The 12,898-nt window shown below is 41.2% G+C and overlaps 1 protein-coding gene across 10 annotated transcripts in view; it reads left to right on the top strand.

The window, feature by feature from the left end:
• Nucleotides 1-12,898, top strand: part of dnm1a (dynamin 1a) — a 501,477-nt gene that overhangs the window by 163,862 nt on the left and 324,717 nt on the right. For all 10 annotated transcript variants that reach the window (XM_051931967.1, XM_028809129.2, XM_051931970.1 and 7 more), the window contains exons 6-7: nucleotides 4,712-4,872; nucleotides 10,987-11,129. In XM_051931967.1, the coding sequence (XP_051787927.1) occupies nucleotides 4,712-4,872; nucleotides 10,987-11,129 (304 nt within the window). The remainder of the gene's footprint in view (nucleotides 1-4,711; nucleotides 4,873-10,986; nucleotides 11,130-12,898) is intronic.

Here is a 12,898-nt window from a genome sequence, read left to right on the forward strand (position 1 = left end):
CGATGCCTGTGGAGCCCTGGCCCTCAGCACTTCCGCCACACCTGGAAGTCTTGGGGGGAAGAAGTCCAGGGATACCTGGAGTGCTTCCGGGTGCACAGCCGGCACTTCCACCACACCAGGGTGCTCATTGGGAGGCACCTGGAGCACGTCCAGGTGGGATTTAAAGGGGCCGCCTCCCTCCATTCGATGGCTGGAATCGGTAGGAAGAAGGACAGAGCTAGGGAGGAGAGGAGTGGAGGCGGACCTGAAGAGAGAAAGGCATTGTGACAGGCCTGGACTTTGGGGGTGAAAGTGGGTTGTATGCTGTGTCACTTATAATTACGTATAATAAATGTGTGCTGGTTTTGGAACCAACGGTGTCCGCCTCTCTGTGTCCGGGTCATATGCCACACTGTGTGCGTGTAATCACGATAACTTGAGTTCACTTTCACTTACGTCAATCAGATTTTGCATACAAGTATTAGGTACTAAGCATAGATTTTTGTCAACTTTTTGGCTATTTCCATTAACCGAAAGTGGTACTTTACCTTATATTCATACAACTGCAGAGTCCGATTTATTCAACTTTACTTTTATAATAATTGTTTAATATATTATTAATTTGATTTGATTTGTTGGTGGTGGTATTAATGTACATAATATAAAAATACTAGCCATGTGCACCCAACTACGTTGCGCGTGTTAAAGTTGTCTGTGAAGGGCTCCCTGTTTAAACGCGGCTGCCATTTGTGAACTGGGCCCTTCGTCGCACAGCATTATGATATTTTATAAGGGAAACAAAATTACAAAACAAAACCCTTGGACATCGATTCGATAGGAACGGCCTACTCAGAATCACTGTCCAAATAGTAATTATGTGGTGGTGGAGGAGCATTTCTGCTTCTCTCCGTTCACAGTCCATCTCGTTTTCACGACGCTGTCGTTTCCTCTCACGATCTCTTCTCAACCTTTCTCCAATCTCGCAGGTTGCTTTGTGGCAATCCAAAGAGTAAGGAAGAACCAATGCTTCTTTCTTGAACTCCAAACGCCGACTGATGGAAAATCAGAGAAGTGTGTCCGACTTATATACTCTGACTGCCGACTCCAAGAAGTGGGTGAACATTCGATTTGGACGAAGTGCTGCCAACGACGGTCGATAGAAACACAAAAAAACACAGTCTCGACAACGAAGCAGGTGGCGACGCCAAATCTAAACACAAAGCACGGTGTCAACGCCAGATCTAAACACAGAGTGGTATCGACAGTGTTTGTAAACAAAAGTAACAACCAAGGCAGTGTCAGGGGAACATGAATTCGCGGACAAACAAAGATCAAGATCCAAATGAAGATTATATATAAAGATAATCAATGTCTTGCAGTCTACTCCTCAAATATCCATCCCCATATCTGAGTATACGGGAAAGTCTAAGAGAGACCGCTCCCAAGTTTGAATATTACGGAATTATTTTAACAATGGTTGCAATGGCCTTGCAAGTCAGGACACCAGGGTTCATGTCCTCCATGCGTGGAGGTTGCATGTTCTCTCCATATCTTTGTGGGTTTCCTCCCACAGTCCAAAGACATGCAGGTTGGGTGAACTGTCAATGCTAAATTGGCCTTGGTGTATATGTGCATATTTGCTGTGTTATGGACTGGCGCCCTGTCCAGGGTTTAGTTCCTGCCTTGTGCCCTATGTCTTTGTGACCAGCAATGGGTGCCACTGAGACCCTAAACCCCAAGATACAGCTACATGGCACCGTCCTGAGTTCAAACAGAAGATATTTTTATTTTATAGTACCTTCACTAACCTCCAAATCCTTTCCAGGATAATACACTATATTCTCTTGTCTCCTTCCACACCTCTCACGTTGTCTCATCCACTCTCCACCTGACTCTGACTACTCATGTAGGAAACACGGCTTTTTATATGCTAGACCCCAGGGGTTACATCTAGTGTCACAACATTTCACACAAGAAGCAATTGGAAGCCCTTCAAAGATCCCCTACAGCTCCCCCTTGTGGCACCCAAGATTTCCTACAGGGATGTTCTATGGGACTACAATTCCCAACTTGCCCTGCGAGTACCCATATGGGAGAATACCACCAGTGGGATGCTGTCATCATGTGCAATGGGGTTTAACATAACTCCTGGGAGAAGCCACCTTCTGTATTTCCAAGCAGGCCTCCCGTCCTGGCACCCATCCTGGTTGGGATGCCAGACCAGTCTTGTCTTTCCATTACCACCTTGGCAAGGAACTTGCCTCCATCCTGGTTAGGACGCCAGTCCATCCAACTGGGTTAGCCTCCAGCTCCTTCCAAACCCCACCCTGGTGCTTGTAGTCCAGATTAAATGGATTAGAAAATGACATGACTTTGCACTTAAATATAATTAGACTTTAGGTTCAGTTGAATTCTTGCTGTGATGTCTGACTTGTGCTTGTTCTTTGTATTCTTAAGTCATTATGAGTAAAAATGTCTACTAATTAAATCAATGTCATTATACAGTACAAGTGAAAGGTTTTAGAGCTCCTCAGTTTTTCCAGGTTTCCTTCAGATTTAATCAGCTGAAATGCAATGACCTAAAATGGTGAAAAGCTAAACAGTAGACTGCCAGAGGTTTAAATTTACAGTTTAGGTTACTGAAAAAAGGAAATTTCAGAATATTGCAAATGGGCCTTCTTCAGGGAACAACTAATAGGTTGATGTTGATGTCCTGTTGATGTTCTGCAGCGATGAAATTAAATAAAGCATTGCAAGTTGAAGCAAACAATTTGCACAGGTGTCCTAACTTCTGTTGATTACTTAAAAACCCTCTGTGTTTCTTAAAGCAGAGTTGGAACAGACTGTGTTACTACAGCCTCTGAAGTACGACTTGGACAATATTCCAGTGATAATGGCACGAATATGGCAATTAAGAAATGAAATGAGACAGAGCATTATAAGTGTAGGCCTTTAGAGAAATTACAAAAAAAATCAGTGAGTCCAGTGGTGTCCTACACAATCCAAAGGCAATTGGAACCATTGAAGAAACATATGTCCCGGGAGCAGCCACATTCTGTCCTTCCAAGCAGACCTCTTGTTCTGGAAGAGATCTGGCAGAGCCAAAGTCACAAGTTAATCAGAAGACAAGTTTCTGAGGGTCACCTTCTTACATGATAGATGGGCGCCTCGCAACACAACAGTTTCAAGCACAGCTTAAGTTAAGCAAATTAGGGTTTTAACTGTGAAGAGAAGACTTTGTGCCGCAGGTTTGACAGGGCAAGTAGCAGGAAGAAAGCCATTCCTTAAAGGACAGAACAGGGCCTTGAAATACTGCTTACGGACTATGGCAGACTGGAAAAAAAGTCTTATGGACCAAAGAATCAAAATTTGAAATCTTCGGTTCATCACGCAGGTTGTTTTTTTACGCCGTCCAGTTGGTGACAGGATGGTTTGTCAGTGTGCGACAACAACTGTCAAACAGGGAGGAGGAAATGTGATGGTCTGGGGTTCATTTGCTGGAGGTGGAGTTGGTGATTTGCATGGAGTGAATCAAAAGGGTTACCACAGCATTTTGCAACACCACGCAATACATTTACATTTCCTTAGCTGACTTACAACATTTTTGGTTTGGACATGTGCAGAGGGTATATTGGGAGAAGGATGATAAGGATAGAGCTGCCAGGCAAGAGAAAAAGAGGAAGGCCTAAGAGAAGGTTTATGGATGTGGTGAGAGAGGACATGCAGGTGATGGGTGTAACAGAACAAGATGATGAGGACAGAAAGATATGGAAGAAGATGATCTGCTGTGGCAACCAGTAACGGGAGCAGCCAAAAGTAGAAGAAGAAGCTGACTTACAACGTTTATGATACAATTGGTGCCATTTCATTTGGTTTTCCAATTTAAACACAGGCAGGTCAAGTGACTTGCTCATGGCCACACAGTGTCAGTGGAGGAATTTGAATGCACAAGCTCAGGGTTTGAAGTCCAAAGCCTTAACCACTACACCACACTCCATGTAGTACCTTCTGGTTTACATCTAGTAATTTAAGGGTTCATCCTACAGCAAGACAATGACCCAAAACATACCTCCACACTATGTCAGAATAAGACATTAAACTGCATGCATTTCCATAAAAACTGAGTAAACTGAGGTGTTCTAAAACTTCTGTCCGATGGTGTAAATATGAAGTACCCATAAGAGAACGTTGTCATTTTCACACATTTGTTGTCACATTAACTGGAATAGCCTCTCAATAATTATCCCATATATGTTTAACTCTGGGTGGCGCAGTGGTAGCGCTGCTGCCTTGCAGTTAGGAGACCTGGGTTCGCTTCCCGGGTCCTCCCTATGTGGAATTTGCATGTTCTCCCCGTGTCTGTGTGGGTTTCTTCCGGGCGCTTCAGTTTCCTCCCACAGTCCAAAGACATGCAGGTTGGGTGGATTGGTGATCCTAAATTGGCCCTAGTGTGTGCTTGGTGTATGTGTGTGTGTCCTGTGGTGGGTTGGCACCCTGCCCAGGATTGGTTCCTGCCTTGTGCCCTGTGTTGACTGGGATTGGCTCCAGCAGACCCCCGTGACCCTGTGTTTGGATTCAGCAGGTTGGAAAATGGATGGATGGATGTTTAAATATTCAATATCTACAAATGTGCAAGAATTTTTTTTTATCTGTGTAGAATATAATTATTATAAGAAAACTCTTCAACCTAACAGCTCCTTGGACATGATGTTATACACACTGTCTTTTGCAGGTTACATTGGTGTGGTGAACAGGAGCCAGAAGGATATCGATGGAAAGAAGGACATCGGTGCTGCTCTTGCAGCAGAGAGGAAGTTTTTTCTGTCCCACCCTTCATATCGACACATGGCAGACCGCATGGGCACCCCCTACCTGCAGAAAACTCTCAATCAGGTAAACAATGTCCATACAGTCTTAAGAAATTCTTTTCTGAATGCTTCATTGTTACCACCAAGAGCAGAGATTGTTATACTGGGATTTATTGTATGTACTATGGGGCTTACCCCTTGCTTACTTCACTCGCCAACCCACGTGGCCTGTGCTACGCACCAGCCACTTCACGTCTCTGTCGCTCGTGTTGTGAAGAGGGGGGCTGAACACACCCCAGGGAGATGTAATCGCTCCTCCGAAACCCCCTCTTAAACGGTGAAACAATGGGAAACAAATAGTTTGTTTTTTTTGTTTTTTTTACCTCCTCTTTGCTCGATCAGCTGCTGGCTTGCTGCTGCTTCTGTCGTCTCACGCGGCACTTGAAACATTTAAAAGCTGTCTGTGTCATCTACTCTTTGTCTTTTATTTCCGGCCCTGGGTGTGGTTAAATCTATTGGCACAAAGTCTTGTGTTGCGGGACGTGAGTTTTTGATATTTTTTAGTTTATAATTTAAAAGTGGAATGACAATCTGAAAATCTAACAACATCACTTTAAAGTTTGATAAGTTCTGAAAAGAATGATACCAAACATATATGCAGTCATATGAAAAAGTTTGGGAACCCCTCTTAATTCTTTGGATTTTTGTTTATCATTGGCTGAGTTTTCAAAGTAGCAACTTCCTTTTAATATCTGACATACCTTATGGACACAGTAGTATTTCAGCAGTGACATTACGTTTATTGGATTAACAGAAAATATACAATATGCATCATAACAAAATTAGAACAGGTGCAGAAATGTGGGCACCCCAACAGAGATATGACATTAATACTTAGTTGAGCCTCCTTTTCAAATCTAACAGCCTCTAGACGCTGTCCTCCTATAGCCTTTGATGAGTGTCTGATTCTGGATGGAGGTATTGTTCACCATTCTTCATACAAAATCTCTCCAGTTCAGTTCAATTTGATGGACAGCCTGCTTCAAATCATCCCATAGATTTTTGATGATATTCAAGTCAGGGGACTGTGACGGCCATTCCAGAACATTGTACTTCTCCCTCTGCATGAACGTCTTTGTAGATTTCCAACTGTGTTTTGGGTCATTGTCTTGTTGGAATATCCAACCCCTGTGTAACTTCAACTTTGTGACTGATGCTTGAACATTATCCTGAAAAATTTGTTGATATTGGGTTGAATTCATTCGACCCTCGACTTTAACAAGGGCACCAGTCCCTGAACTAGCCACACAGCATGATGGAACCTCTAGCAAATTTGACAGTAGGTAGCAGGTGTTTTTCTTGGAATGCGGTGTTCTTCTTCCGCTATGCAAAGCACTTTTTGTTCTGACCAAATAACTCAATTTTTGTCTCATCAGTCCAAAGCACTTTGTTCCAAAATGAATCTGGCTTGTCTAAATGAGCATTGGCATACAACAAGTGACTCTGTTTGTGGCGTGAATGCAGAAAGGGCTTCTTTCTCATCACCCTGCCATACAGATGTTCTTTGTCAAATTGCGCTGAATTGCTGAACGATGTTCAGATACACCATCTGCAGTGAGATGTTCTTGCAGGTGTTTGGAGGTGATCTGTGGGTTGTCTGTCACCATTCTCACAATCCTGCTCATATGTCGCTCCTGTATTTGTATTGGCCTGCCAGACCTGCTGGGTTTAACAGCAACTGTGCCTGTGGCCTTCCATTTCCTGATTCCATTCCTTACAGTTGAAACTGACAGTTTAAACCTCTGAGATGGCTTTGTGTAGCCTTCCCCTAAACCAGGAGACTCAACAATCTTTGTTTTCAGATCTTTGGAGAGTTGCTTTGAGGATCCCATGCTGTCACTCTTCAGAGGAGAGTCAAAGGGAAGGAAGCACAACTTGTAATTGACCACCTTAAATACCTTTATATCTCATGATTGTACACACCTGTCTATGAAGTTCAAGGCTTAACGAGCTCATCACACCAAGTAATCAGCATTGAGCAGTGACAGGCATTCAAATCAGCACAATGACAAGGGGACCCACATTTGTGCACAGCCAGTTTTTCACATTTGATTTAATTTCATACAACTAAATACTGCTTCACTAAAAATCTTTGTTCGGAAAAGACCGCAGTACTCAGATGTTCCTAGGAAATGAAAGACGTACCACTGTTATCTTTTTTCTGAAAAGGAGAGTCAATTATTATGCAGGCTGAGAGGGGTTCCCAAACTTTTTCATATGTGATTCTTTATACAAAATATTCATCACATTTCTTGAATTTTAACATCCCTATTTTGCATAACATCTTTGTATAGTCAAATACCATATCCAATGCAAGTTTACATCTATTATATAACTAGCCACTTCCTGTGGCTTTACCCGCGTAGAAGTGAAACAGGACAGAGAGGATGGTCCTGCCCTACTTCCCACTCCTGACGTCACGCTTCCGCCCTCCCCTGAGCCCACAGCCTCTGTCATTAATTAGTGTGAATATATCGCTCCTGCAACTCTGATCCTAAGCGCGATGAGAGAAGTCACAAAATCAACCAGAATATTCAAGCAAATTCTAGAAAAAAAAGATCTAAATCCGTTAAGTAGTTCTCTTGTTCGCTAGCTAAGTGGATGTAAGATACGCCTGAGGCTGGCACGTGAGTGAGGAGGTCCCCGCCCCCCTCCCCTCAACCCACTGCGTCTCTCTTGGATTTGCGCAAATAAATCGTTACCGCAAGCAAACTATGATACTTAATGTGATGAGAGAAGTCACAAAATCAACTGGAATGTTCAAGCAAATTATAGAAAAAAACCTGACCTAAATCCATTAAGTTACCATATATACTCATGGATAACTTCTCCCGCGGAAAGTTGGGACTTGAATTTACTGTGTAATTTTTGGTATTTTATAATGTCGGTTGTATAAGTCGAATGCGGAAAACTCACGCTATTGGTCCAAGAGATTATGATATGCTAACGCCCACCTGAGAGAGTAACCATGAAGCACACGGCCTTTTATTTCCTATGTATTGTGCCTACGTGACCATGCGGTAATACCCAAACTATTCCGAAGCAATGTTTGCACTGTTTTGTGTTTTTTGTATCTCACACCCTCATTCACCTTTATTGTCAGAGCATCCCTTATCTACGATGGGGCATTCGATCAGAAGAAAACATGAAGCTGGTTTTAAATTAAACGTTGTTGAAGTAGCAAAAGAAACTGGTAACTGTGCTGCTACAACAAAATTCAATGTGTCTGAGAAACTGGAGTGAGATTGGAGGAGGCAAGAAGATGTAAAAAAAAAAATATTTAAGTGTAAAAAAAAAAATATTTAAGTGTTGCATTTTTGAACAGGCGTATAAGTCGGGGTCCTATTTTATGATCGATTTTTCGGGTTTCAAGACCCAACTTATACATGAATATATACGGTAGTTCTCTAGTGAAAAGTGGACAGACATACAGAAAGGCAGACAGATAGATAGATAGATAGATAGATAGATAGATAGATAGATAGATAGATAGATAGATAGATAGATAGATAGATAGATAGATAGATAGATAGGAATTACATCTCTATATATATAAAATCCAACAGCTGTCTGTCTATCTATCTATCTATCTATCTATCTATCTATCTATCTATCTATCTATCTATCTATCTATCTATCTATCTATCTATCTATCTATCTATCTATCTATCTATCTATCTATCTATCTATCTATCTATCTATTACCAGTGTTCAGAAGCCATTAAGAAGGCTAACAGGTTTTATAGCACCTTGATGTGTGGAGTACAAGTCACAGGAGGTCCTGCTCAAGTCTTTATAACACACTGGTGAGGCCTCAAGTGGAGTTCTGTGTGCAGTTATGATCTCCAAAAGGACAAAGCAGCACAAGAGAAAGTTAAGAGAAGAGCAACTGGGCTGATTTCAGGGCTACAGGGGATGAGTTATGAGGAAAGATTGAAGGCGTTGAACCTTTTATTTGTAAGGAAATGGAGATTAAAAGGTGTGATTGTTTTGTGTGTTGTATTTACCTCAATTTTTGAAAACCATTGCACATCCAACCTACCTGGGAGAGGGTTTCTCTCTGTATTGCCTTTTCCAAGATTTCTTCCATTTTTTTCCCCCTTCAAGGGATTTTTAGGAGTTTTCTCTTGTCTTCTTATGGAATCAAGGCTTGGGGGCCTGTTATAAAACAAGGCCTGGTAAAGCCCTTTAAGGCATTTGCCATGTGATTTTAGGCTCTACGAGAAATAAATTGTTGTTGTTGACATGATTAAAGTGTTTAAAATTATGAAGTGAATTAGTCCAGTGGATTGAGACAGTGACTTTAAAATGAATTCAACAAGACCACAGGAGCACAGTTGGGAACTTGTTAAGGGTAAATTTCACAGAAATGTTTTGAAGCTTTATCTTCAGCTAGAAAACCACAGACACATGGAGTAAGTAACCGAGTAGTGTGGTGGACAATAAGTTTCTTGGGACATTCAGAACTCAAATGTTATTTTGGACAATTTAGTGGATTGGATTGGTGGGCTTAGGGCGGCACAGTGGCGCAGTGTTAGCGCTGCTGCCTCGCAGTTAGGAGACCTGGGTTTGCTTCCTGGGTCCTCCATGCGTGGAGTTTGCATGTTCTCCCCGTTTCTGTGTGGGTTTCCTCCCATAGTCCAAAGCCTTTCAGGTTAGGTGCATTGGCGGTCCTAAATTGGCCCTAGTGTGTGCTTGGTGTGTGGGTGTGTGTGTCTTGCAGTGGGTTGGCGCCCTGCCCAGGATTGATTCCTGCCTTGTGCCCTGTGTTGGCTGGGATTGGCTCCAGGAGACCCCCATGACCCTGTGTTAGGATATAGCGGGTTGGAAAATGGATGGATTGGTGAGCTTTGTTGGGCTGAATGGCCTGTTCTCATCTAAAGTTTTTGTAATGTTCTAATTAAAATGTACTATTAAGTCTGCCACATCAGCATCTCTCACTCAACAAGGAAGAAGATGAACTTAAAGGAAAATCATAATGATATCAAGGCCACCAATGTCTATGGCTATTTTAACAAAGGCAGGCCACTGTTATTAATCTTGGATTTAGTCACAAAAAGAAAATCACGTGAGCAGGAAAATCAGAAATTGTGGATAATGTTTAGGGAGGATGTGGTGAGAAAGGACATGCAGGTGCTGTGTGTCACAGAGCAAGACGGAGAGGACAGAAAGAGATGGAAAAAGAGGATCCACTGTGTCAACCCCTAATGGGAGCAGCTGGAGGAACAAGAAGAAGAAGAAGAAGAAGAAGTTGTTTAGAGTATCAGATCTAATAAAATAATAAGTGGTATTTGTAATGTATGTGTTAACCCTGAATAACAGAGTTTGATTATGCCGCCTTTTTGTGTTGTCTGCGTTTATAAAAGAAGTTTAATTTTTCAGTCCTGGGGTCTAATGGGAAAGGGTAGGGTGAAAAAAAATTGCTTGGTGTTGAACTCGAATGGTTGTCCATTTCTTTCATTCATATGCAGTACTATTACTTACTGATAATGGTTACAAAATATTTGCATCCTCTTGGTTCTCAGAACAGCCCCACATAATTTCTAGTTCCTATGCCCTGTCATTTGTCACATGTGTTGCATTGATGTGGTAAACATAATAGTATAATCACTCCTTTTCTGTAGCATGCCATTTCTTTTGTTCATTTCAGTTATGTTTTAAATTATAGATTCACTTTAAATTTAGTTATAAAATTGCTTTCATAAAATGCATCTCCATATTGTCTGTGTGTTTCATGTAGAAACCAAAGCACTTATCTTATTGTTGGGAGTTTCTGAAATACATCTGCAGATCTGTTGTTAAAGATTACTTTATTATTGTGGGCATCATAGCATCAGATTTATTACCAAAAAGAACAAAATTAGGAATGAGCTGCTTTACATGGCTTTACTTTTAGTATGGAAATGTTATTTTGGGTATTGGAGTGAGTTTTTGTAATATCTTCTGTAACTGATTGTAATTGAATACAATTATCTTTTAAGGCAATTAGAAATTGAACTTTCCCTTTGGAAAATGGACAAGCATGTGAGCAATAGCCATCTGTGAACTAAAAACAACCACAGTATTTGTAGACAAGAAAAAAAAACATATTTGTCAACAGTTTTTAAAGCCATTACTTTTTGTCTCTTCCCCAATCTAGCAACTGACCAATCACATTCGGGATACTCTACCAGGGCTTCGCAACAAGCTTCAGAGTCAGCTTCTCTCTATCGAAAAAGAAGTCGACGAATACAAAAACTTCAGGCCCGATGACCCATCCCGTAAAACCAAAGCCTTGCTGCAGTAAGTCTACCGATCTGACAGTGTATCTATTATATAGCGCCTTTCACATATCTATCTATCTATCTATCTATCTATCTATCTATCTATCTATCTATCTATCTATCTATCTATCTATCTATCTATCTATCTATCTATCTATCTATCTATTATATAGCGCATTTCACATCTATCTATCTATCTATCTATCTATCTATCTATCTATCTATCTATCTATCTATCTATTATATAGCGCATTTCACATTATCTATCTATCTATCTATCTATCTATCTATCTATCTATCTATCTATCTATCTATCTATCTATCTATCTATCTATCTATCTATCTATCTATCTATCTATCTATCTATCTATCTATCTATCTATCTATCTATCTAGTGCCTCCTCTATCTACAGACATAGACAAATGTGTCAGTCCCCTTACATCTCATTTAAAAAGTGCCGTATGCCTCCTGAAAAGCCATGTCCCCTGTATACCTGCATGCCTTTAATATGTCATCGAGTAAAGCAAAGCAGGTCTGACAAGAGATCACGTGTTCTACAAAGATTGTTTGTTGGGACCCCAAGAATATCGGAGTGATTTTTCAAACTAGCTGTTTTCTTCGGTTCATGTCACACATGTCTCCAGTTGTGCAGTCAGTCATTCAGCTGATTTAAGGACCACAGGCCCTTTATTTTCTCAGGTGGTAAAGGTTTTGCAAAAAGCCTGCGGGTCCTGTAAATTCTTGAGATGCTTGAGATCTCCCCAGGCTCAGTAATATTGTTGTCAGGAGCTGTGATGGCCACTTCAAAACCTTCACTTTTTTTCTGCTACAGCCACTAAAGGGTCAGCTTGGCCTCAAGTTTCGGATCATTCGGATATGTTGTATTCATCTTGCCATCAATTTGGACTAATTTCCCTGTGCCATCTGTGGCTCACACACAGCCCCCATAATAGCGGAGATCCACCTCCTTGCTTCACAGTGTTGACAGTGTGCTTCTCTTCATAGGCCTTGTGGACTCCTCCTCTGACGCAGCATTTATAATTGTGAAGTTTTGGGGCTTCTCTCTGTGCTGTTTGATGTAAGTGGGCTGTTTTGTGGTGTAGGCGCAGCAATGGCTTTTTTTCTGGGAACTCTGCCATTAAGCCCATTTCTGTTCAAGTATCTCCTTATTGTGTTTGCTGAAACAGCCACAACACGTAGCTTCAGAGAAGCCTGGATTTCCGTTGAAGTGGATTGTGGGTTTTTTTTTTTTTTTGCATCCCAAGCAATTTCCCCTGTCAGTTGTGTCTGAAATCTTTCTTGCTCTACCTGACTGTGACTTGGCATTAACAGAACCCCTAAGCTTCCACTTCTTGATCAGACATGGTGCTTTGGCACATTGGCATTTTCAAACCTTTGCATATCTTTTGCTATCCTGATTTATAAAGATGAAGTACTGTACTTTTTCTCACAGATCCTTTGACAGTTCTTTTACTTTCCTCAATTTTCAGTAGCAAAGTCATTTCTGCCCTGCATGAAATGCGTAACGTTCTCAACAATTAAGAAGCTCTGTGATTGTTTCAACAAAGACATTAATAGCATTTAAACAAGGCATGTGTGGATATGCTTACCCTACACTGCCATCTCAACCTCAGCGTGTGTCAAGTTAAGTTTAGAAAATCTGGACAAACATTTGAAATCTTTGATTAGGGCAATCTATGTGATTTAAGTCATCATTATGAGTACTAAAGGACACACACAAGGTTGTGATAATAAAAAGACTCACCTGACCACTGTTCTATAATAAA

Source organism: Erpetoichthys calabaricus, chromosome 9 (assembly GCF_900747795.2).
Source record: "Erpetoichthys calabaricus chromosome 9, fErpCal1.3, whole genome shotgun sequence".
Taxonomy (NCBI): domain Eukaryota; kingdom Metazoa; phylum Chordata; class Cladistia; order Polypteriformes; family Polypteridae; genus Erpetoichthys; species Erpetoichthys calabaricus.